The 27,212-nt window shown below is 40.7% G+C and overlaps 1 protein-coding gene across 1 annotated transcript in view; it reads left to right on the top strand.

Annotated features, from left to right (window-relative positions):
• The window catches only part of PHEX (phosphate regulating endopeptidase X-linked), a 223,552-nt gene that overhangs the window by 62,711 nt on the left and 133,629 nt on the right, over nt 1-27,212 (top strand). Inside the window, exons 8-11 of the mRNA XM_054471801.2 lie at nt 2,484-2,567; nt 4,507-4,652; nt 16,998-17,091; nt 20,126-20,254. Coding sequence (XP_054327776.1) covers nt 2,484-2,567; nt 4,507-4,652; nt 16,998-17,091; nt 20,126-20,254 — 453 coding nt within the window. The remainder of the gene's footprint in view (nt 1-2,483; nt 2,568-4,506; nt 4,653-16,997; nt 17,092-20,125; nt 20,255-27,212) is intronic.

Here is a 27,212-nt window from a genome sequence, read left to right on the forward strand (position 1 = left end):
GGCCTGAATGGAAGGTTGCTTTTAATCTAGCCCATGTTTTATGCTATCCCCACTTAGAGTCATTCTGGCTTAAGTTCTAGGCTCAGGGAAGTCTGTCCACCAATACTGGATATAAAAGTTGGTATAGAAATAGGTAGGACATGCTGGTAAGCATTTTTAAACGAACCTTCTGGTATTACTTTGTACCTGCCCCTGTTTTTCATTATTTTCTTGCCCTACTTTAATGAATATCATTGTGTCATATACGTGACACAGAACTACATGTCTATGTAAATTACCTTAACTTCTTGTTGGCTCATTGTAGAGACAAAAAGATGTAAAAACAAACTTGTGGGCAAAATAATGAGAACTCCTAAATGGTTAGCTTTGTTTATGGAGTAACTTTTTTCTAGAAGAAAGAAAGTGTAAAAATCTCTCTATATGTTCCTAGGCCAAGAGGGAATCAATGTGGTAAAATCTGCTTCTGGGGAAACCCTGTAGTGAAAAAAATGTTACTTTTTACCAGGAAACTTTTGCATATGTGTTGGGAATCTTTTACAAGAGAAGTTGGTAAAAATCTCGAGATGAATAAGAGTCCAAATGTTGATTGGTTTTGTTTGGCGAGGTGGTGGTGGTGTGTTGAGGTATGGAGTAGGGATGAAGGATAAGGGTAAGGAGGAGTTGGTCTCTCTCTCGGCCGTGATGATGTTCGTGTATAGCTCTCTCCAAACTCCTACTTGCAGTGCAAAAAGTTCATTCCTGCATGTCACCTTTGAAGACTGTGAAGACTGCCGCAGATGTTTCAAAGTCCAGGACTGTGCCTCTGAGCCATGTCTAGAGTCTGTCTGAATTCTCTTTCCAGGCACATAGGAGGCCCAGGGCTCTCATTTGGACTAAAACTCTGAAACAGCAGGGAAGGCCTTGCCCTGAGCCAGGGATTTGGACCAAAAAGGGAACTAAAAACAGCTGGGCTGAGGCAAGACTGGGAATTGTCAAAAGGCTAAATGAAGTGACAAATCTATTGTGTGGAGAGGAGTGGCTGGCAGAGAGCTGAAAACAGCTCTGAGGCCAAAGGGCTCCAACTTGGGGCTGTGAGACTCCGAGGGCGGAGGAGGGGTTGGTGGAAGAGGAGTGTGGATATCCTCTGAGGCAATGATTCACACAGAGCCAGGAGGCTGTTTGTAAGTTACGTGTGGTCTCTCCTGTGGAGGGTGAAGAAAGGGAAGCTAAGGACACTGAAGCATTTAGCAAAGAGGGGCCAGACGTCTGCCAGTCAGCCCTCTGTAATTTTTACCTTGAAAAATCACTGCTAGTAATGCTCACCTCCATATCTTACACTACGCGTCACTAGGTACTTTTAAAATTAGTGGGATACATAGTCCTATGGAAACTTCTGAAGCTGGGAAGACAAGACAGTCCAGCCCAGCACAAATACGTCCTTGTAATTACAACCAGGGAAGCATATACTTAACCAATCCAGCTAGAGAGATGTGTGCACAAGGAGAGGTCTTATTGATGGAGTAGCCCTTGTGATTGGAACCAAGTGGAGTGTAATTGGAAAGGCTTGCTAGATGCAGTGAGTCTTGGGCAGTCCTGAGTCATAGTTGAAACCATGGAGGTGGTGATGGTGGATAGGAGATGCAAGAGTAGGACAGTCATGTGTGCAGTGGGAAAGAGGCAAGTTTAATGCAAGGGAATTAGATGATGGAAGGCCCGAAGGCAAAGTCATGACATGATTGAGGGGTGGATATGTGAGCTACTGCTGGTCAATGGAAGTGATTAGGATGATCCTTGAGGAAGATAATCATTGCTGCTGTTCTTAGGTTAAACATAGTGGAGGCTAGAAGCTCAGATTTGGTGTTGGCCAAATGGCCAAGAGCATGAGTATTAGGAATTGAAAGAGTATAGAGTCAGGGCTAGAGAGAGGCAAGTTTTGAAATGTGTGTCCAGGCGGTGACTGAATCCATACCCCCAGCAATGAGGCTAGGGAAATCTCAAGGCCAAAGAAACAAGAGGGGAAATGAGGGAATGAGCTGTTGACAAAATGATCACGGGAAACAGTGGCATCCAGATAGTCTTGTGTTCATCAGTGAAAATTTGCCCCTAGAGGTGAAGGGATGGTCTATGGTTCATGGAATATTGAAATCATTATCTGGAGACCACAGGTGACAACGGGATGTTTACCTCAACGTCCAACTTAAGTTTGATTGTCAAAATTGAGCCATCAATAGATTTTGCCCATCCACATTATAGATTGGGAGGGAGATTTTGGGTAGTTCTTTTTGTACTGGGGACAATATTTCACACAGAGGAGGATATGAAAGTTTATTTTCTTAATCCTGCCTAAAGTGATGTCTTTTTTTCTCTTCCCCCAAGTTGGGCACCACACCAAAGCCTTGAACAACTTTATAATACTATGCAGATGTTTTGGCACGTGTAGGAAGGAATCATACCGTAAGAAATGGTTCACTTGAAAAAAAATAACAAAAATCTCTTTCCAATAGATAATGATTCCACATGAAAACCGAACCAGTGAGGCCATGTACAACAAAATGAACATTTCTGAACTGAGTGCTGTGATTCCCCAGGTTGGTGAAAACTATCCAGAAAACTTTCTCTCAACTCGTCATTTTAGAAGGGATTGGATTTCGTCTGTGTGTAAATTTCTGTCTTGTAAAACCTGCTCTGAGTCTTGGTTATCATCATCTTTGTCAACAATCACATAAAATATCCCTTGTCTGTGTATTGGGATGCCTTCTGTTACAGGGAACAAAACATCTTTCCAACAGTGGCTTAGAAACTTAAAGCCTATTTTCTCACATGACAAAAGTCTAGACATAGGTAATTGTTGGCATTGGCTCAGCTGTTTAACAATGTTGTCAAAGGCCCAAGTTCTTTCTATCTATCCTGCTGTGTTTAGTGTGTTGGCTTTTTGACTTCATGTTGATGACTCATGGTTGCAAGGTATCCATCACAGCTCCATATATCACATCTGCTGTCAGAGCAGGAAGAAGGTGAAAGGGCCAGTGATGTGTCTAACTCTTTTGCTAGGAAAAATAAACAAGCCTTTCCAGAACATCTCCAGATGTCTTCACTTTATTTCCTATTGAGTAGGATTGGGTCACGTGGCCACTCCTAACCACAGGGGAGGTTAGGCAGGTGAGTAACTGGTTTTCCATTTCAACAGTGAACACAGGCAAGGGAGAAAAGGTTGGGAAAAGACTTTTAGAGTAGCCAATCTAAAAAACACCATATGGTGTTTTAGGTAAGATAGGGATGCTCTGAAGAATGGAGGCATGTTACTTTCTGTGTTTTTGTTTGTTTTTTTGAGACACAGTCTTGCTGTGTCACCCAGGCTGGAGTGCAGTGGCATGATCTTGGCTCATTGCAACCTCTGCCTCCCGGGTTCAAGTGATTCTCCTGCCTTAGCCTCCTGAGTAGCTGGGATTACAGGTGCCTACCACCACACCTAGCTAATATTTGTATTTTTAATAGAGACGAGATTGGCCAGGCTAGTCTCAAACTCCTGATCTCAAATGATCCACCTGCCTCGGCCTCCCAAAGTGCTGGGATTACAGGCGTGAGCTACCATGCCTGTCTGCATTTACTTTCTGTTGCTGCTTATTTCCTCTTGTGTTTAAAAAAAAAAAAAAAAAAAAAAGGGCTGTGTCACAGAGACGAATTATGTAGTAGGGCATCTGTTTCTGTGTGTATGTGAGAGTGAGGGAGAGTACAGGACAGAGAAAGAGAAAATGTACAGTATAGAGGAAGAATTTAGAAGGAGGAAGAGAAATGCAGGAGAGGAGGGAAGAGTATGGCAGAAAGAAAGAGAGTATAGAATAGAGGAAGAGTACAGGACGGGGAGAGAGCAGAACGGGGAGAGAAAGACAGAGGGGAGAGTTCAGGAAGCAGGAAGAGTACTGGAGGGGGCCAAGGGAGTGAGGGTGCATATTACTGTGTTAGTGTGTGTGTGGGTGTTGTCCAGATGTAGATGGTACAGAACACATGCTCCATTTGTGATTAAGACAATAGGTCAGGCCGAGCACGGTGGCTCACACCTGTAATCCCAGCACATTGGGAGGCCAAGGTGGGTGGATCACTTGAAGTCAGGAGTTCGAGACCAGCCTGGCCAACGTGATGAAATTCCACCTCTACTAAAAATACAAAAAAAAAAAATTAGCCGAGTATGGTGGCAGGTGCCTGTAATCCCAGCTACTCAGGAGGCTGAGACAGGAGAATTGCTTGAACCCAGGAGGCAGAGGTTGCAGTGAGCCGAGATCATGCCACTGCACTCCAGCCTGGGTGATAGAGCGAGACTGTCTCAAAAAAAAAAAAAAAAAAAAAAAAAAAACAGTAGGTCTGGATGACAATGATCAGGAGTTTATTTTCTAGACTTGACTAGCTGCATCTTGAATTATTAGGTGTGAAATCAAAAGAAATGAATGATGCTCAATCTACTCTATCTGTCTTTCTTACTTGCTACCTAACAGAGATTCTCTCATTCTGTTTTGCTCTCTCTCCCCTCAGTTCGACTGGCTGGGCTACATCAAGAAGGTCATTGACACCAGACTCTACCCCCATCTGAAAGACATCAGCCCCTCCGAGAATGTGGTGGTCCGCGTCCCACAGTACTTTAAAGATTTGTTTAGGATATTAGGGTCTGAGAGAAAGAAGTAAGAACTTTCATGTGAATTTTACTGTGACTTTTGTGTTTTCTTTAAATCATAAGGGCTTCCCTTCTCACATCCTTTGAAAACTGTTTTTAAAGAATGTTACATCAAAAGAGTCATAGGGAAAATCCCGGTATCCTTTGTGATGAACTGGCCAAAAGCATTGTCTGGTGTAATTTACTTGCTGCAATGACAACAAATGTTTTTGCCCTTTATTTCTGGTCTTTCTCCATGCTGTTCTCTTCGAGATCCTAAATTGTTTATGAGCTTGGGGAACTAGTTATATAATGATGTTATTTTCTGAAATTTCTATGTGAACATCTTTTTTTCCCCAGTTCATTCTCAATCTTTTGCTGCTTTTTTTTTTTTTTTTTTTTTTTTTTTTTCCTGGTTCCTTTTTAACCACCAAGTCACTTTCTGGCAATAAACTAAAGTAACTGTATTGAAAAGACACAAGACCACTTTGAGAGCGGTAGAAAAATTGCACTGATAAAACAACTTTAGGAACTGCCAGGTTTTTCTTATTTTAAAGAATGTTTTAGAATTTGTTGCTTTGCTAGTTTCTTGCTACAAAGAAAAATCTTCAAATTTTCCAGGAAGGAGAATTTTACAGGTTCATTAAGGCATTCAGCTTTGACTACAGAAAATGAATCACAGAGCTTACAAAATGAATCAACGAGTTTACAAAACACTTTACTGAGTTAATTGCTGGGCCATGATTAAAATCATATTTTCTTATTTGGACTCAGACAAGGCTATGTTGCCAGAAATTATGTTTTTTAAAAAAGGCACAATAGTCCTAGGAGTAAAATGTAGCATTTATCCCCTATGGAGACACTTAGACACCTGAGAGGAGCTGCTGCTCTTTTTAAGATACTTTCTGATGATAAAAGTAATCTGTGTTCATTGAGGAAAACATACAGAAAAAGGAGAGAAGAAACAATTAATTTACTTAAAATTCTATCATTTAGAGATAAGCCAGGTTTCTTCGAAAATTTTCTAAATGAAAATTGAATCTAGAGGTACATAATTATATTACGGGGTAGAACCTTGCTCCATGGACCAGGAATGTCAGCAGCATCACCTCGGGTGCTTGTTAAAAATGCAGATTCCAAGGCCCTCCTCCATTGAGTCTGATACAGTAGAGCTGGAGGGGAGGCGAAGTAATCTTTATTTTAAACAAGTACCTCAGGAAAATCTTATGATTAGCTTTTCTTAGGGGAGTGGAAGGGGATCACTCTATTAGAAAATTTCTTTGTAAGTACTTCCTAGCTCTCAAATACTATAAAATATGACCCAAACGATTTTCTACTCATATGCCATTGAGTTACGGAGCACATTTTAAATTTTGGTGGTAATTTCCATTGAAAGGTGGAGTTTGGCCTGCTTTAGATTCATCCTTCACCTCGTGAGTCAGTTTCTTCTAGTATCTGTGTTAAAAGAGTAGGTACTTCTGAACACTGATGAATTTTACTTCCAAAAAAGCCTAATTTACAATCAGGGGATAGATTGGGATTTGGTTTACTGTATTAGAAAAAGCATCTCTATCGTGATGATTTTACTTGGTAATTGCAGGACCTTTCATAACAATGGAAAAGAGCACAATTGGAGGGAGATTTTACTCTGATTCTTGTCAAAATGATAACTTGGACAAATATAAACATAGTGAACAACAGTAGAAAAAACATAGATGGAAAAATCGCCTTAGACGTTATGTACATATACAACTTCATTTAAAAATAAGGACAAAAATTGGCCAGGCGCTGTAGCTCACACCTGTAATCCCAGCACTTTGGGAGGCTGAGGTGGGCAGATCACTTGAGGCCAGGAGTTCAAGACCAACCTGGCCAACATGGTGAAACCCCGTCTCTACTAAAAAAAAAAAATACAAAATTTAGCTGGGCGTGGTGGTTGGCACCTGTAATCCCAGCGACTTGGGAGGCTGAGGCAGGAGAATCGCTTGAACCCAGGAGGTGGAGGTTGCAGTGAGCCAAGTTCGCACCACTATACTCCAGCCTGGGTGACGTAGCGAGACTCTGTCTTAAAAAATAAATAAATAAAAATAAAAATAAAGCCAAAACCCAAATCTCTTTCACACAGTTTACCCCTCAACCACCAGTTTATAAAAAGCAACTTGTATTCTGCATATTCTTGTGAGATTTCAAGACAACGTACACGTCATGAGAAGTCTGACAGCATTTTATTTGCAGACTATGGTCATGTTTTTCCATTGACGATCGTGTTTGATCACCACTCGTGTAGCATTACAAGGCTACTTGAGGAAAAGTCTTCTTGGGTTCCCATAATTGCCATATTGGTCAGGATATGCCAGTTGCTATAACCAGCACCTCTAAACACTCATTGGCTAAATTGTACCCTCTGCTCATGGAACAGTCTGAACATGGGTGTCCCTGTAAGAGATCTTGCTTCTAAATAGTGACTCAGGAACCCAGACTCCTTTCATCTCATGGCTCTGCCCTCCCTTGGATGTTTGGCATCCTCTCTATTCAGCTGGAGGATGGAGAAACAGAGAGGGTGGAGGATTGTTTGTATAGGTTTTGGTGGGAAGTCCTAGAAGTGGGGTATGTCATTTCTACCCATATTCCATAAGCCAGAACTCAGTCTTGTGACTCATCTAGCTGTAGGGGAGACTGGGAAATATAGTTTAGCTATATGCCCAGAAGGAAAAGGAGTTGGAGTTTCCCTAGACATGCCTTTATCAAAGAGCGTATCTCATTTTCTTGAAATGACCATTTTTCTCTCAATGGCAAATACTTCCCTGCTCCCTACCTCTGTGACACTGTGGGCACCTGAAGGCAGGCACTCTTTTTTAAATTTTTAATTCTTGTGGGTACAGGACATATTTTGATACAGGAATGCAATGCATAATAATCACATCAAGGTAAATGGGGTATCTATCCCCTCAAGCATTTGTCCTTTGTGTTACAAGCAATCCAATTATACTGTTTTATTTATTTAAAAATGTACAATTACACTATTTTTGACTATAGTTACCTGTTGTACTAGCAACTACTAGGTTTTATTCATTCTATTTTTTTTGTACCCATTAACCATCCCGCCTTCCCTCCTTCCCCTCTGCTATCCTTCCCACCCTCTAGTAACCACCCTTTTATTCTCTATGAATTCAATTATTTTAATTGTTAGCTCCCGCAGATAAGTGAGAACATGTGAAGTTTGTCTTTCTGTGCTAGGTTATTTCACTTAACATTATGATCTCCAGTTCCACTCATGTTTCTGGAAATGACAGGATCTCATTCTTTTTTATGGCTGAATAGTACTCCGTTGTGTATATGTACCACATTTTTAAAAATCTGTTTATCTGTTGATGGACACTTAGGTTGCTTCTGGCAGGCTCTCTTGTGATTGCTTTTTTAAGTGTTGTGACCTAGCACAGTGCTTCTCATGTAGTAGACACTTTAAAAATTCTAGAAGTTAACCAGATACCCCATCACCACCACAAGGAAGTGACATATGAACGGAACCCCAAAGGATGAAGAGGAATTTTCTAGGTAGGGAAGATTAGAGAAAAGGGGATGGTAAGTATCTTCAGTGGTGGAACCAATGTGAACTTGGGTGTTGTCTGCAAGGCAGGGGGCTAGCGAGCTGAGAGGCCAGCTTGGGCTCAGGATATGTAGAGGAAAAGCATCAGATGAATGTTCTGAGGATCCCCCCACCTCCTACCTTTCCCCTGGAGGCACCATTGAAGAAAAAGCCAGCCAAGCCTTCTCACATTGGGCATCTCTGCTGTGCCTCTGTTTCGAGAATCTGCCTATAAAAATCATATACAGGTAATGGTGATGTTAACCACCATTATGGTTAACATCTTTGATCTTTACAACAATTCTGTGTGTTGTTCCCACTTTACAGATGAGGAAGCTGAGGTTAAGTGACTTGGCCAGGATCACACCTCTAAGAGGAAACAGCTGAGATTCTAAATGGGGGCCACCCTCATTTCTATGTCTTGTCTCTTTTTTTCCATAAATGTCTCGGTGTGAAAAGAGATACTTTTCAGATGCTTACTGCTCATTTTGGAGATGCTAGCATATTGTACCCTCAGCTAGTTAGATATTGCTAGCTTTGGCAATTTTCCTGCAATTTTCAGGAGTTCAAAGCCATCCTGTGTTGGTGTCAGCTGTTCATTTCTTATTTTTTAATTTTAATTTTTATTTCAATAATTTTCGGGGAACAGGTGGTGTTTGGTTGCATGGAAAAATTCTTTCGTGGTGATTTCTGAGATTTTGGTGTACTCATCACCTGAGCAGTGTACATTGTACCCAATGTGTAGTCTTTTATTGCTCACCCCCTCCCACCCTCCCCCTGAGTCCCCAAAGTCCATTATATCGTTCTTATGCCTTTGTATTCTCATAGCTTACCTCCTGCTTGTAAGTGAGAACATACGATATATGTTTTTCCATTCCTGAGTTACTTCACTTAGAATAATCATCTTCAGCTCTATCCAGGCTGCTGCGAATGCCATTATTTCCTTCCTGTTTATGGCTGAGTAGTATTCCGTGGTGTATATATACCACATTTTCTTTATCCATTCGTTGGTTGATGGGCATTTATGTTGGTTCCATATTTTTGCGATTGCAAATTGTGCTGCTATAAACATGCATGAGCTAGTATCTTTTTTGTATAATGACTTCTTTTCCTCTGGGTAGATACCCAGTAGTGGTATTGCTGGATCAAACGGTAGTTCTATTTAGTTCTTTAAGGAATCTCCATACTGTTTTCCATAGTGGTTGTATTAGTTTACATTCCCACCAGCAGTGTAAAAGTGTTCCCTTTTCACCGCATCCATGCCAACATCTGTAATTTTTTTGATTTTTGATTATGGCCATTCTCGCAGGAGTGAGGCGGTATCTCATTGTGGTTTGGCACTTCCCTGATAATTAGTGATGTTGAGCATTTTTCATGTTTGTTGGCCCTTTGTATATCTTCTTTTGAGAATTGTCTATTCATGTCTTTTGCCCACTTTTTGATGGGATTGTTTGTTTTTTTCTTTCAGCTGCTCATTTCTCAATTGCTGCTTCTCCCTTCTTATATTACTCCCACTGCCAGTCTAGGGGATTAGGCCTCTTTCTCTGACTGAGTGGCTGTGGGGACAGTGGCACTGACTCTTTGGTAGGTGGTGCATGGTACAGAATTAGAGCAATGAGATCCTCCAGTAGTGGTGGTGCCAAACCACACCAGCCCTTGCAGTCCAACGGGATGGGTGGCCAGGGAGCGACCGTTGGAGGAATGAGCTGGAGGCTGCCTGTGGGGAACAAGAGCTGGTGTTTGAGGTGGAAAGCGGGGGGGTGGGTAAGGAGATAGTGATGATCCCTCATGTTATGTGCATCTCTTCCTAACTACATGTTCAGTGATCTCATGTTGATAGTTTCAATTCAACTATGGGGGATTTTGACACCGTGGAAATTGGCAAATGTAACAAATCATTTTTTTTTTCTTGACAAGGCAGTTGGTAACATTTACTAGCACATCACTGGGTGAGGGGCACTATAGACTTCTCTCCCTTTCTGTCCCCCTCAACTCTCCTCCTCACTCCTGACATGAGGCTGCCTCAGACACTTCCCATCTACTTTTATCTGAGGAGTAAGAGTGGGAGGAGGACAGGCCAAGGAAGGTTGGCATCAGGAGGAGTTGACATGGTTTCCTCTTCCAGGCCAGGGCTGGCTCCATGGAGATCATCTGCACCAGGACTGTTTTATTTTGTTGTTGTTGTCGTCGTTGTTTTGTTTTTTAGCAGACTGGCATAGAGCAAACCCCTGGAGTTTTGTCAAGGACCCTGTAAGTATTCCTGTCTTTAGTTTTATTTTCATATAAAGCAAGTACAATGTACATTAAAGTAAGATGATTCTTGTTGCATGTTCCCAAAGGATGACCTGGAAAATGTGCTGTTATGTGGACCTCTCCTGGGGGCCAGCTCTTCTGAGAGTGATCTAGGGTCTTGCTAGTCAAAGAATGGCCTACAGATGAGCAGCAGAGACATTACTTGGGAGTTTGTCAGAAATGCAGACTCTCAGGCTCTGCCCCAGACCTACTGAATCAGAGGCTGAAATTGAATAAGATCCCCAGGGGACTCATACATACGTTCAAGTTTAAGAAGCACTGATGTGGGATTTAGGAAGTCCTAGTTGAGCTGTGTGTGTAGAACGATGCGGAGATGGAGTTTTCCTAGACCAGCTGTTTTCAAACCTGACACGCATCAGAATCCCTTGGAGGGCTTGCTAAAATACAGTCTGCTGGCCCCCCACCCCACAGATTCTGATTCAGCAGGTCTGGGGGTAAGGCCTAGGAATTTTCTAACAAGTTCTCAGATAATGCTGAAGCTGCTGGCTCAGGGACACACTTTCGGAATCACTGCCTTACATAAGCCTCTAGGCAGCCTGTAGGAAGATCTCTGGCTTTGAGAACCTTTAAGAAGAGCCTCTGTGGCTCACTTCAGATAGCATGACCAAGACGAGCAAATGCAAGCTTTGGAATCTGAAAACTCAGATGTTAGTCCTAGATTTGACACGTTCTTGGAAGTACCTTGACCTCTTACGTTTGTTTTCTTCATCTGAAAATAAGGATAATAATAATAATCACCTCATAGCACTGTTATAAATATCAAAGAAGGTATTTTATGATCTCTTAAATGTAATACAATTGTAAGCTGCCACTACAAGTTGAGTATCCCTTATCCAAAATACTTGGGATTGGAAGTGTTTCTGATTTTGGATTTATTCAGATTTTGGAATATTTGCATTATATTTACCGATTGAGCATCCCAAATCTAAACATTAAAAAAATCTTCCAAGTCAGAGGCTTTAGGAAATGATTTCATGTTGCTCTCTTTGTGGTGGGTTCTCTTCTGAGATGCTTTGCCTTTCTCTATTTTATTTATTGCCACTTGGGGAAATTACCATATGGCTGAAAATGTGTTTTTTTGGGAGAAAAGGATATTATGTGTTATTTTCAAGGACTGTTGCTGAGTCTGATTTTTGCTTTTTGATATATCTGAGCGTTAGGTGACAGTGATTCAGTCATTATAGTTATATCTGTTCCTGGCGTGGTAATATTAGCACTCCAAAACTGTGCTCCATAGCATTCTGTCAGTGTATTTATAACACACTGAAGAAACTCATCAGTGCCATTGTCTCGCTGTGTGAACTTCTCAGCATTACAGCTTCCAGCTTGCAGGGGTCTGGTTGTTACACTATCACCTTTGTAATGCCTTGTCCAGGAAGTCATCATAATTCTTTTTGTGCCCATAGATTTCTGTGAAGCATCTTTGTTGGAGTGTTTTGGGGTCTCTCTGACTGGCCAGGAAATCTTAGCTAAATTAGAGGCTTTGGCCAGGCGTGGTGGCTCACGCCTGTAATCCCAGCAACTTGGGAGGCCGAGTTGGGCGGATCGCTTGAGTCCAGGAGTTTGAGACCAGCTTGGCAAAATTGTGAAACCCTGTCTCTACCAAAAATACAAAAAAAAAAAAAAAAATGTGCTGAGCACAGTGGCGCATGCCTATAGTCCCAGCTACTTGGGACGCTGAGGCAGGAGGTTACCTTGAGCCCAGGAGATCGAGGCTGCAGTGAGCTGAGATTGTGCCATTACACTCCAGCCTGGATGACAGGAGTGAGTGAAACTCTGTCTCAAAAAAAAAAAAAAAAAAACAACCAAATAGAGGCTTTAATTCATCACTATCTGGCATAGGGAAAAGCATGCAGGCTTTACAGTTAGACACACCTGAGTCTGGTCCGGCCTCCATTGCTTATTACAGTGGTTCTTCAGCTTGGCCTCACATTGGACTTAGCTGAGGAGATTTATAAGCAATATTTATGTTGGGTCCCACTTTAGAGATTGTGACTTAATTGGCCTGGGGTGGCCTAGGCATGTAGACTTTTAACAACTTCCCCAGGTGATTCTACTAGTTCGAGACTCACCGAATATGTGATCGTGAGTTTACTTAATGGTTCTAAGCCTGAAATTTCCTCATATGTAAAATGGGTATAATAACATCTCTCTTACAGCAGCACTGTGAGGATCATAATTAATGTGAGATGCCTAAATGGGATGATCTCAGGCGAACTGGAAGGGCCCCTGCTTCTCAAACCCCAGTATACTTTGCTATACTGCATCTTCCACCACCACCATTGGGCCCCCTAACAACTTCCCCCGTTATTCTGGCTCATCACCACCCTTTGAGGGAATATCTTTTGAACTGATGAAAGGACATCTGCTGGCTGTTGACCTCCTTGTCGTCTCCACCTATGGATCCAGCATGGTTCACATGCCTGGTAAGAGGTATTTTAGAGACAAAGAACATAAAGTCCTTGCACTAGGACCAAGATCGGCCCATTAATGTGCTAGACACCATGACCTGGTCGCTGTCTGCATCTCCCCAGTGTGGCTGGCTTTTCTGCCCACTTCCTTGAGTGATGATCCTGTTCACCATCCTCTCCAACACAACAGCCAATTCTATCATTATTTAGCCTGTCCAGAGTTCACGTTCCTGTTTGTAACACCAAAGCCTTCTAACCTTTCGGCATGCTTCTCTCATGAAGCCTACTCTTAGCCCTCAGTTTGAGATGTACTATCCTTACAGTGAAGTGTCTGGCACAAACTTTTGGGTGCTAGGGTCTACCAAATCATTATTTATGCACTTGCCTCATCTCCCCTGCTCTGCTAAAAGCTTCAGGAAGTCAGGGACTATCCATCTCCCCAGCACAGAGAACTGTTAGTATATATGTGGGTGCTCAGGATGTGTTGATTGAGTGAATGAAAGAAAGATCCCTTATATACTTACAGTGTGTCCCTTCAATTAAACAACCCAATTAAATGAACAAACTGAAATCTGGAGTCCTGTGTTCCCAGCTGGACTTTGAGTTCTCTGACTGTAGGTGCTGGATTCTTACTTCTTTACGTTCCTCATGGCATCTGGCACAATACTTGGCCAACAATAAGTGCTCAGTGAGCACTTCTTGTCCTATTAAGGAGTGGAGATGTGAATGCGAAAGAGCCAAAGGAATGACCCCAAACCACTTAGTGGCCTCAACAGAGATGGGCAAGGGCTGGACTTCGCTGATTAACGCAGTGGTATCTTAGGGGAATGCGCATACCCTAACTAAGATTCATTGGGTTTGAGAAGAACATTTTAGAACTTCTATATCTTTATTTAAATTTAAAAATAATTAGGCTTTATACAGAGTGGTATAATGGACTTTGGAGACTCAGAAGCAGGGAGGGTAGGAAGGGGATGAGGGATAAAAAAACTACAGATTGGATCCAGTGTACATTACTTGGGTGATTGGTGCACTAACGTCTCAGACTTCACCACTATACAATTTATCCATATAACCAAAAACCACTTACATCCCCAAAAGCTATTGAAATAAAAAACTTTATAAAGAAAAATAATTATACTTTATTGAGTTCTATATTGATGGCTATGGACCCTTCATTTGATCTGTATGGAACATGTGAGAGGGGCACTGTCACCCTCACTGGCTTGTTTTCATTCAATATATTAAAAATAATCTCAGCCGATACGGTGGCTCACGCCTGTAATCCCAGCACTTTGGGAGGCTGAGGCGGGAGGATCACCTGAGGTCAGGAGTTTGAGACCAGCCTGACCAACATGGTGAAACCCCATCTGTACTAAAAATATAGAAATTAGCCAGTCGTGGTGGCGGGCATGTGTAATCCCAGCTACTCGGGAGGCTGAGGCAGGAGAATTGCTTGAACCTAGGAGGCAGAGGTTGCAGTGAGTGGAGATCGCGCCATTGCACTCCAGCCTGGGCGACAGAGCGAGACTCCATCTTCAAAAAAAAAAAAAAAAAAAAAATCTTGAGCGGTTTACATATAGCTGTGGATTTATGAATTTTATTATCTAGTTTACTACTTACAAAGTAGATAAGTGGCTTAAAAATTCTTGCAGAGAAACAGGAATTGAAATGATTATTGATGATATAAGCACAAGAGAACAGCTAGAAATTGGCAGAAGTGACCCTTCTCCCATGCTGGTACGCCATGTTGGCTAGCCAGATGACAAAAGAAATACAATGGTGGTCTAACAAGAACAAGGACAATGGCAATCTGACAAAGACATGTCATAAATTTTTGAAATAGTCAAGAAGACTCTAAGAAATGTGGATTGATATTCATTGTCATTGTTGTATTAACCAAATCCTATATGGACACTATGTCTTGAAGAATTAACCCAATGGTGTTTGAAGGATTAATGACTTTTGAAGATTTTTAATTTCATTTTACCTCATCTTTTGAAATTTCTGTTTTTGTATTTGTTAAAAATATTCCTAATATATTAGTCTATTAGTGTATCTCTATAGAAATTAAACATCCATGTATTGGGTGTGTATGCTGAAAAATATTTTACTAGTAGGAGCGCATGTCCACTGTGTCAGAATGTCATACAAATGAGAGTGTAGTTTGTTCTTAATGGGCTTTTATCATCATCATGTCATACTGCTCTCACGTGATTGGCTGACCAGAAAGCCATTTCAGGAATGTGTGTTATTAGTCACCATGGTAATGGCACAGCTGGGAGGGGAATGGATCATTAAAAATCCATCATCACTATTGAGTTAGAAATTAACTCAGATCACACATTCTTCTGAGGTCAGGTCATCTTTTGCTTATAGAAAAAGGCAACCCTTAAAATTTAACAGATTTTTAAAGATATGTATTATAGGCATTACATGAGCTTATGAGGTTGTTCATACATTTGGAAGTGAAAGACAAAACCCTAGAAATTTACTATTTGTCAAGCATTTTGTTATTTATTTGAACCCTGCGACAACCCTGTAAGGTAGGGATCATCCTCATTGTATGACAAATAAAGATAAAATCACAGACCTTAAGTGACTTGTCCAAACTCACATATTTAGTAAGTCTAGAATGTGGGTGCAAAATTAGATAATTGGTATTAGCCAATATTTTGCTGTTAGTTTCCAAAGGTAAAGAATACATAGGCATTGTATCAAGTCACCTAATCCAGTAAGTCCTCACTTAACATCATCGATAGCTTCTTGGAAACTGTGACTTTAAGCAAAATGACAGATAATGAAATCAATTTTACCATAGGCTAATTGATGTAAACAAGAGTTAAGTTCCCACGGCATATTCCTGCTCACAAAAACATCACCAAACTTCTAAATAAAGACCAAAACACTTCTAATATTGAACATTGAATACATGTGAGCTATGCATACATTTAAGAAAGACAAATAAAAGCAAGTAAGATAATTTTTTTTTGATCTTTGGAACCCATTCAATGTTTTTGTAGACATATTCTTTTTTTTATCCTTGTTTTCATTTTTTTTATTATACTTTAAGTTCTAGGGTACATGTGTACAACGTGCAGGTTTGTTACATATGTATACATGTGCCATGTTGGTGTGCTGCACCCATTAACTCAACTCGTCATTTACATTAGGTATATCTCCTAATGCTATCCCTCCCCCCTCCCTCTATGCAGCCATAAAAAATGATGAGTTCATGTCCTTTGTAGGGACATGGATGAAGCTGGAAACCATCATTCTCAGCAAACTATTGCAAGAACAAAAAACCAAACACCGCATGTTCTCACTCATAGGTGGGAATTGAACAATGAGAACACTTGGACACAGGAAGGGGAAAGTAAGATAATTATTAACCCAGTTATTCTAGTTCAGGGTTGCAGGTGCTGGAGCCTATCTAGGCAGCTCAGGGCACCAGGTGGGATCCAGCCCTGGCTAGGACGCCATCCTGTCGCAGGGTGCAGTAGCTCACCATGCTCACTCACACTGGGAATGTGTAGACACGCTGATATAACCTAGCAGGCACATCTTTGGGATGTGGGAGGAAACCACAGTACCCAGAGAAAACCTGTGCGGACTTGGGGAGAATGTGCAAATTCTACACAGACAGTGACCCTGGCCCAGAATTGGTTTTTTCCTTATCAACTGTATAACAAAAGGATGTTGAATGAAATGATGTTATTCGAGGATCTGCTGTAATTTGAAGGTACTCACAATTTCCAGACATGAAAGGCTGTGTAACAGTGGACTTTATACCCTGAGAGTGAAAGCAAAATGTTCACTCTGAGGGCTGGGGCTGGAATCTTTCCTTCATCTATCTCTGTTAGGTGGTGAAAAGCAAGCCAATTTTGGTTGTGCTTATTGACATTGTATCATCTTATGTCATTTCTCAAGTGAAAGTTCTGCATTTTTGTATGAGTAAGAGGTCCCTCGGTGGAGCTTTGCCAACTGTTTTTCTCAAGGTGTTCTGCAGAGCATCAGATATTGACCTAAAATACAATAAATGGGCATCTCTCTCTGTTAACAGGACCATTGCCAACTATTTGGTGTGGAGAATGGTTTATTCCAGAATTCCAAACCTTAGCAGGCGCTTTCAGTATAGATGGCTGGAATTCTCAAGGGTAAGTTTAAGAAGATTGCAGTGTTACATCGCTGGATAACTTTACATGCTGTAATAGTCCATATATTAACTGATCCAGTAAAAATCGTCTTTAGGGATTAGACAGGGGGAGTTTGTAGCCCAAGTTCTATTTGTGTGTGTGTGCCTTATTTATTTTTATTTAGGTATAAATTACATATGATAAGGTACACTCAAGCTTTACTTTGATGGGTTATATAAAGATATTTAGAGAAATACTTGAGGCCACACATTGTTTTCAAACTTCCCCGTCTTATCAGTGTATTCCCATTTTCCCCCAGAGTTTTTAACTGGATCACTGTAATTACAGTTTTAACATTTCTTTGTGACATATTTGTAACTATCTTTTATTTTCAGTATTCTGAATATTTAAAATGTGCATGATAGAGATATTAGATGGTAGAACTTCGTTTTCAATTTGGAAATGGAATTTTGTCTTAAGCTTTGCCTATACCTTCCATCTCTGAATCTATCCTCTGCTATGTCCAAGAAGCTCCAATTTAGTTTTCTTGCTCAACGGTCTGAGATGGTTTTCCTCCACCTGCTCACCTGGCTCTTTATTTATTTATTTTTATTAGAGATGGGGTCTTGCCATGTTGCCCAGGCTTGTCTTGAACTCCAGAGCTCAAGTGATCCTCTCACCTCGGCTTCCCAAAGTGCTGGGATTAAAGGCACGAGCCACTGTGCCGGGCCTCACCTGGCTCTTTAATCTTTGCTTCTCTCCCACCCTTGCTCGCCTCCCAGTTTATACCCATGTTACTCTCATCTTTGTTTTTGAGGATTATGTCTGACTAATTCTCCTACCACTAGAGGCCGTAAGGATTCTGTATCTTTGAAACAGTTTTTATTTTTCTATCAATTTAAAGTTAAGTGAATGGTGAATCTTATAAGCTATGATTTCATTCAAGAGACATTTCAGTTATTAGAGGATCTAGTAAGTATAGAAATTCTTAGTGGGCCATTACTCTGGAAGAATAGTGCAATTATTTTGGATGTGCTTTGACCCTATAAAGTCACTAGCATATAAAGTTACTTTAGGGCTGGGTGCAGTGGCTCAGGCCTGTACTCCCAGCACTTTGGGAGGCCAAGGCAGGCAAATTGAGGTCAGGAGTTTGAGACCAGCCTGGCCAACGTGGTGAAACCTCGTCTCTACAAAAAGTACAAAAAATAGCCGGGCATGGTGGCACACGCCTGTGGTCCCAGCTACTCGGGAGGCTGAGGCAGGAGAATCGCTTGAATCCACGAGGCGGAGGCTACAGTGAACTGAGATGATGGCACTACTGCACTCCAGCCTGGGCAACAGAGCAAGACTCCATCTCAAAAAAAAAAAAAAAAGTCTTTTTACAGAGAACAGCATAAAACAACTATATATATATTTAGGTCATATTGATGGGTTAAGATACAAAACAAGTAGATTGTGTGTGTGTGTGTGTGTGTGTGTGTATTTTTAACTGCTATGAGTCACATAAAAGATGATGCCCAGCTGCTTTCCACCCCTACTGTGAAGAGAATGAGAGAGGTGTAAGAAGCAGTGTGTGAACATTTAAGGTTAGGTATGAGGGGATGTTTCTTGGGCACGAAGTGCTAAATATAATATTGAATTGCCGAAGAAGGTTGTAGGATCTTTTTCTCTAGAGGTTTTAAAAATAGATTCATCCCTTACCTCTGAGAGAGGTTACCAGAAATCAGAGGAAGAATAGATGAAATTAAGCCTTAATCCCATTCCTCAAAGCAACCTGGGTCTAACATTGTGCAAAGGACACTTCTGGCCACCATGCTCAGGGCCTCCCTTCCTCCCTGCCTGCACCCCCAACTTCCAAGGGCAACTTACACTATATTTATTTCTCTGCTTTTATTCCCAAGAGTAAACCTCTGACCCAGGTCCTGCTTGGGAAACTTCTTACTTGTTTGTAAATGTTTGCTTGTAATGGTATAATTGGGACAGATGGGCAAAGCGTTTACATCTGTATTTTGCTAGTTTATCAGTGTGTTTTTTGCTGTGACACAATGTAAGTATGCTCCCTGTGTTGTTCATGGTGGGCTGAGTTCTCCTGGTCTGCCTTGTTGAGTGTGCTACTTGGAGCAAGGAAACCCTCGCTGGGCAGGAACTTTGATCACCCACTGATTCTAGACCTTCTTATTGAAACTTTAGTTCTCAGTAGATATTAAATATTATCTGGACACTTGGATAGCATCCTCTCATGTCCCTGCTGACTGCAGAAAAGTGATACCATTGTCCAGATCCTTTGTTTAATGGGGAAAATTGGGAAGAAAGGATACTCTGGGGACTGTTGTGGGGTGGGGGGAGGGGGAGGGATAGCATTGGGAGATACACCTAATGCTAGATAACGAGTTGGTGGGTGCAGCGCACCAGCATGGCACATGTATACATATGTAACTAACCTGCACATTGTGCACATGTACCCTAAAACTTAAAGTATAATAATAATAAAAAAAAGAAAGGATACATATATTATTTTAACTGTTAAAACACTTTCTTTTCTTCTTCTTTTTTTTTTTTTTTTTTGAGACAGAGTCTTACTCTGTTGCCCAGGCTGGAGTGCAGTGGCCCGATCTCAGCTCACTGCAACCTCCACTTCCTGGGTTCACACAATTCTCCCACCTCAGCCTCCCGAGTAGCTGGGATTACAGGTATGCGCCACCGTGCCTGGCTAATTTTTGTATTTTTAGTAAGCACGGGGTTTCACCATGTTGGCCAGGCTGGTCTCGAACTCCTGACCTCAGGTGATCTGCTCACCTGGGCTTCTTAAAGTGCTAGGATTACAGATGTGAGCCACTGTGCCTGGCCTAAAACATTTTCGTTTAGGTTGAAATATAATGGGGACAAGCAGAGTTTTTTTCTTCAACTATTTTACCTTTGCCTCTACTATCTGATGCATATATATGGGTTAGGGTGTGCAGTGTTTTGTAGACTGTTTTCTTCAGGTTGTTTGAATTGTTTTCAGCCATGGGTTTTATCCAAATGAAGTTTAATCTGGATCAATTATCTCCCACAGGTAATCCAGGGGACCACAACTTTGCTGCCTCAATGGGACAAATGTGTAAACTTTATTGAAAGTGCCCTCCCTTATGTTGTTGGAAAGATGTTTGTAGATGTGTACTTCCAGGAAGATAAGAAGGAGATGGTAAGTGGTACTCCCCAGCTAGCAAAAAATAACGGCAATTTAGCCAGATCTGACAAGGGTATATTCAGCAGGCTAATGTCAGCCTTCCAGGTGGTAGTGGCCTGTGGGTATTGTCTTCAGATTCTTTCAACTTCTAAGTGAAATAGGAAGAAAGGTCATCAAATGAGAGTGAGGATGAGTTAGCAGGTATTGAAGGTCAGAGGAGAGAGAAGGTGTGTAGTTGTCCAGCGGAGTGGGAGAGTGAATAAACTGAGGGAATGTAGTATAGCTGCTTGAAGGCAGGCATGTCCAGATGTAGGTGAGGTTCGAGGTCTTGAATTTAAAGAGGGACTCATCACTGTGGCAACGTGTTCTTCTCCATCTGTTTCAACTGCATTGGAGGAAAGGGTGTATTTTTTTTTCTTTCAGCTTTATTGAGATGCATTTGACTAAAAACAATTGTATATATTCGAAGTATACGGCTGGGCGCAGTGGCTCACACCTGTAATCCTAGCACTTTGAGAGGCTAAGCCGGGCAGATCACTTGAGGTCAGGAGTTTGAGGCCAGCCTGGCCAACATGGTAAAACCCCATCTCTACTAAAAAAAAATACAAAAATTATCTGGGCGTGGTGGCAGGCACCTGTAATCCCAGCTACTTGGGAGGCTGAGGCAGGAGAATCGCTTGAACCCCAGAGGCGGAGGTTGTAGTGAGCCGAGATCGTGCCACTGCCCGTCAGCCAAGGTGACAGAGTGAGACTCTGTCTCAAAACAAACACAAAGTATACAAGATGAAGATTTGACATACATTGTGAAATGGTTGCCACAATCAAATGAACACATCTGTTGTCACAGTTATTTACCATTGTGTGTGTTTTGAGTGGGGGTGGGGGGTGAGGACGCTTAAGATTTACTGTCTTAGCAAATTCAAGTATACAATACATTATTAGTAACTATAGTCACCATGCCATATTTTAGATCCCCAGAACTTATTCATCTTAGAACTAGAAGTTTGTACCCTTTGATCAATATCTCCCCATTTCCCTGCCCCCAGCCCCTGGCAACTACTGTTCTACTCTCTGCTTCTATATTTTAACTTTTATAAAGATTCTACATATAAGTGAGATCATATAATATTTGTCTTTCTGTGCCTGGGTTATTTCACCTAGCATAATGTCCTCTAGCTTTATCTATGTTGTTGCAAAAGGCAGGATTTTCTTCATTTCTTCATTTTTATGGCCGAATATTCCATTGTGTGGTACATGCATCGCAGTTGCCTTATGTATTCATCCATTGAAGGGTATTTAGGTTTATTCCATATCTTGGCTATTATGAATAATGCTGCAATGAACATGAAGGTGCAGATCTTTCTTCCATGTACTGATTTTACTTACTTTGGATATATACCCGGTAGTGGGATGGCTGGATTGAATGGTAGTCCTATTTTTAATTTTTTGAAGATTTTCCATGCTATTTTCCATAATGGCTGTACCAGTTTACATTGTTACCAACAGCATATGAGCCTTCCCTTTTTTTCCAGGAATATTTTGCCAACACTTACGTCTTAAATTTTTGATCATAGCCATCCTAACAGGTAGTGAAGTGCTATTTCATTATGGTTTGATTTGCATTTCCCTGATGATTAGTGATGAAAACCTTTTCATAAACCTGCTGTTATGTGTCGTCTTTGGAAAAATGTCTATTCAGATCTTTTGCCTATTTTTTAATCAGGTTATTTGTTTTTTCACTATTGAGAGGGTGTATTTTGAATTAGAAACGTGGATTTGGCCAGGTTTTTTGTCTGCATTTTATTTTTGATGAATTATATTTTACAAATGTCATGAAGTAAAAGATCCAGGCATGATTAATAACAGTCTGTGTAGTCAATAAGATACAAATATATGAGCAGCTTGGATGCAGGTGGTCAAAAAACACTGAATTTAAGGGCAAAGACATTGTAATGTCATGATTGTTCAAATGATTGGTATCATGTAGTGATACATAATAATACCAAATGGTTGGTATTATGTATCAGTACATAGTGATTATTGATACATAATACATGATTATGTATTATGCACTGAAGTTTGCTTTGCAATACCATATCTAAGTACATTTGTGGCAGGCCAGGTCTCACTAACACAGGCCTCCATTACAACTGTCCCAGCACGGACTGAGTAGCTAGGTTAAACATTAAAAGCTGATTGAGCCACTGCCCATATACAAAGGCTGGAAAGTAACAAAGAGCCCACCAAGAGTTTTGCCTAGGCTTTTCCTGGGTCTTGAAGCATGACAAGATAATAAATGAATTCTTAACAGGACCCTTTTAGGATTAAACAATTTTTATTGGGGGTCTGAAGAAACTCCACAGGCCTCCACAAACAAGTTTATTGGGGTCTAAAGGAACTCCCCAAACCTTTATGATTTAGCAGGAGACAAGAAAAGGGTAATTACCTCAGTACCTAGACCCATTTAGATTAAGTAAACTTACTGAAGCTCCAGAAGAAGGTCTTCAAGACTCAGACCTAGTTATAAGATTAAAAGAAGTTAATCACTTACGTCTTTCGACGATTGCACACTTTCACGTAGACATATAGCTTAGAAGGCATATGAGCTCTAGAAAACTTTGTAACTTTGAGTTGGTCTGGTGATAATTTCCAGGCTTTCTCCCTGTAACCAGTGGCAGAAAATAAAACTCTCTTCTTCCCCAGTTCATTTGCATCTCGTTATTGGGCCGTAAGAAATAGCAGCCTGACCCTCAGTTTGGTCTGGGAACAAATTGACCTATGTTAACTTGTTTTTACTGTCTAAGTATGAGACTTTATGTTTGAACCTGAAAGTTCCTTTGCAAATAATTCCACCGAAGAATTAATGGCTTATTTCAAAATACTCAATATTCTCATTGCGTGTTTTCTTTTGCTCCTTGGTCAGAGTAAATAGATTGAGATCTTATCAGATAATCACAGTAGTAATATTATAGTCTCTGGGAAGGCTATAAAAACAAAGGATAATGAAAGATTTAAAAAAATTATAGCAGGTTTTTTGGCAGTAGAAGAATTTTAACTAATATGAAAAGTATGTGGATTAAACTTGTTTTTCTCAGTTTTGGTGTGAAAGTCCCTTTTCCTTGTGTCAGGGTGTGACATTCTAAAATAAAGTTAATTTTGGCATCTTCCCCCTTATTTTGATGTACATGGGGGTAGTTTGGTAGTTAGGCAGATACTCATCTCTTTAACGTAAGATTGTTTGCCTCCCTTGTGCTGAAGCTGTTTGCCTCAGGGAATACTTAGGTTGGAAACTTATAAGAGAAATATCTGGCCTTTTATAGCCTTTTTTTTATAGGGCTCCCATTCAAGAACCACCTGGAACCACTGATTTACTTGAAAAACATTCAGTATTATTAGCTACAGTCTAAAGAAAAAGAAAAACAGAAAGATCCCCAAAGGGACAAATTCCAGAGACCCTAACTCAGATGGAAGGCTGCCATTGTTTATTTACCAAAAAAGTTTGTTAATCAAATGAATACAGTCAGAAGCTTAAACTTCAGGTACCTCTCAAATTTACATGTGTACACAAATCACGTTAGCATCTGCTTGTTAAAATGCAGATTCTCATTGCATTTTAACAAGGTTTTTTTGTTTTTTTGTTTTTTTGTTTTTAAGTTGTGTTTGGGGTAGGACCCAAGAATTTTCCTAACAAGGTTCCAGGTGCGACTGCTGCTGCTGGTCGTGGACCACACTTTGAGCAGCAAGGTCTTCTCATGATTCATTTGTTTGTAAACAGCACCAAAAAAAAAAAAAAAAAAAAAGCCCTGGTGAGTCACAAGAGCAGGCCAGGCCAGTTGACGTGAATAGCAGTACTTTATTTACCAAAACCGGTTACATTAGTGCAAGTAACTGCTTTAATTTTCAGATCATTGAAAATTTCTGTGATTCAGATTGGTTTAAATGGACTGTGAAAAACCCTGCATTAGGACCTCCAGGCTTGGTTCGCCACCCACCAACTATGTAGTTATCTTTTGAAAACTGATACCTAGGTTTTACTAAGAGACTCCTGCCCCACTTCTCCTCCGTATCTCTGTTTTGAGAACCTCTTGATGACAGAGTTGGCCCAACTGCCTGTGGTTGGTACCCTCTCTTCTAGAGAGTGGGTAGGAGAGAGCAGTTCACATTGAAGTTTTCTACCTATCAGTGTTCTCCTCTTTTTCACTGGGGAAAACACATAATTCTACATTAGTGTTTCATTAAGACTTCCCACATCCAAGTGTGCATTTGGACATACCAATGCTCTCATACTCATTCACACACATAACCATGGGAATTTAGCAAATTTAATTAGAAATGAGTAGAATAGCATGTAGAAAAGGAGAGTCCTTCAACAGAAAGCCACCAGAAGAGGTCATATAGTACAATCCCTTGCCTCCCAGCTAGTGGGACAGAGCCTTAACTCATGTGGGATTGGCTGCAAGTGTTGCTTTGTCTTTGCCGTCCAAAGTAGCACTATCCAATTGAACTAGAATATGAGCCACATTTTTTTTTTTTTTTTTTTTGAGACAGGGTCTCACTCTGTTGCCCAGGCTGGAGTGCAGTGGCGTGATCTCGGCTCACTGCCACCTCCGCCTCCCTGTGTTGGGATTACAGGCATGAGCCACTACCCCGGCCTCCACTGACTTTTATGTTAACATTTTCTCCCTCCTTACCTCCCTTTCTTCCCCCATTCTCCAGAATTAAAAATCATAACCTTGTCTCTCAGAGGACTTCTTTAATTTTTTATGTTATTTAGATGAAGATTATTTATAATTTTAAAACATATTCCATTAGCGAAGCATTTAATATTACTTTTGTGGAAAGTTACATGAAAGCGGGACTCCCCTAGAGAACTGATGATGTATCATCACCGTAAATAGAGATGATGCTCTCGTTCCACTGTGACAAGCCCTGATCCATATGCTCGTGACCTAAATGGCAGGAGAGAGGATTAGTTGTGTTCACGAAGGATGTCTAAAGTTATCACTTGCTAATTTTCTCTTTTATTTATTTTTATTTTTTAATACTCTTGTCTTTTTCTTTTTTCTTTTTTTTTTTTTTTTTTTTTGAGACAGAGTCTTGCTCCATCCCCCAGGCTGAAGTGCACTGGCATGATCTTGGCTCATTGCAACCTCTGCCTCCTGGGTTCAAGCCATTCTTGTGTCTCAGCCTCATGAGTAGCTGGGATTACAGGTGTGCACCACCACACCCAGCTAATTTTTGTATTTTTTGGGGGGTAGAGATGGGGTTTCCTCATGTTGGCCAAGCTGGTCTTGAACTCCTGACTTTAAGTGATCTCCCTGCCTCGGCCTCCCAAGGTGCTGGGATTATAGACGTGAGCCACCACGCCTGGCCTTGTTTGATTATTATTATTATTACTTATATCTGTAATGTATAAGTAAGTGCCCCAGATAGATACTCATGTCCATGGAGGGCAGATGAAGTTTCCAACAAAGGCCAGGGAATGAAGGGATTGTCACCATGGGCCTAGTTGTGACTGTGATGGTCAGGACATATTGGTTTTAAAATGTGGTGATGATAATAACAGTAGCAGTTAGCTTTCACTGAGGTTTAACTAGCTGTCTGGTATTCTTCTAAGTGCTTTCAGTGTGTGAACTCACTTATCCTCACAATGACCCTGTTACTGCTGTTAGTGCCCTCTTTTCCAGATGAGGAAACAGGTTCAGAGAGTTGAAGTAAATTCTCTGGAGTCATATAGCTTGAAAATGGCTTAGGTGGGGTTCAAGCCCAGACAATCTACATGGAAACCAGTGTTCCATTCCCTTGCTTCTCTCGGAAGACACTTGAATCTTTGCCAGTTTTATGAATATGAGGAGACCAGAACCTTCTTAGTGACTTATCTTATAATTACCTTTGTTAGCAAATTATTCTAATATTAAGATCCTAAAAAGGCACACATTTCATATTTTTTAACATTTCAGAGGTAGGAAACAGTTGGAATAGGTTTGGCTTCCAGTATTTCAAAATTTTAAATATAAATATAGTGGAAACCTAATTTAAATCCAACCAGTTGACATCACATTTTTGTATTCATATAATTCTCAGGAGAAAGACGGAAATGATAAGAAGCAAGCTACTATTGATTTAATCTAAGAACAACTTTGCAGGTATATCTTTGGCTCAGTCTACACACTGAGCTCAATTTCTCGTATTTTGTACAATACGTCATTCTAAAGAGTGATCCCTGATGTTTGCAGTGGTAACCCAAAGGCTCTGTAAGATTTATTATCAAAGTTTAAAAAAAAATGTTTACCATTCTCTACTAAGGTGGAAATGTGAATATATACATCAAAGAAAATTTTTTTCTATTGTGTTGATGGGAAAAAAGGCCTTGTTGCTTTAACTCTAGTTTCTAGAAAATTCAGTAAAGCTGAAGTTCCCATGTGAACATTTTGGCTGGGCTAAGTTCTTCTGTATAAACCATGTCTTGGTTTGTTTCATTGTAGACACTATGTCCCCGAACTACTTATCTTTATTCATATATCTCATCTCTGCTAGTAGGTATTTTTTGCTGCTCCCTCAAATTTTCTGCATTTTTGTTATAGAGTAAACCCTGCTAAAGCAAATAATTATTTTGACACTTGTTAAAATAGTAATGAAGACTATTCAGGACTATTACAAGAGGTGTCAAGTCTATTGCAACAGGGGAGAAAGATTAGGCCCAACTCTAAATACAGCAAAGATAGCTGGAGATTTATAGCCAGTGAGGAGAATGAGGGGGTCAGTGGATGGAAAATTTTGAAGAGGAGACATCAAGAGCAGGGAAATTCTTGCTAAACCAACTTGACAGGATTCTTGTGGAAGGCAGGCCAAGGTGATCAGGATGGGGATTCTTTCTAAAGTGACTTAGCAGGATTCTTGCTACAACTGGACTAGATGGGCTTGACGAGGACAGGATGGGGGTGGGAGGCTGGGAGGAGGGTAAGGGCAAGAC

The sequence above is a fragment of the Pongo pygmaeus genome, chromosome X (genome assembly GCF_028885625.2).
Source record: "Pongo pygmaeus isolate AG05252 chromosome X, NHGRI_mPonPyg2-v2.0_pri, whole genome shotgun sequence".
Lineage (NCBI taxonomy): Eukaryota > Metazoa > Chordata > Mammalia > Primates > Hominidae > Pongo > Pongo pygmaeus.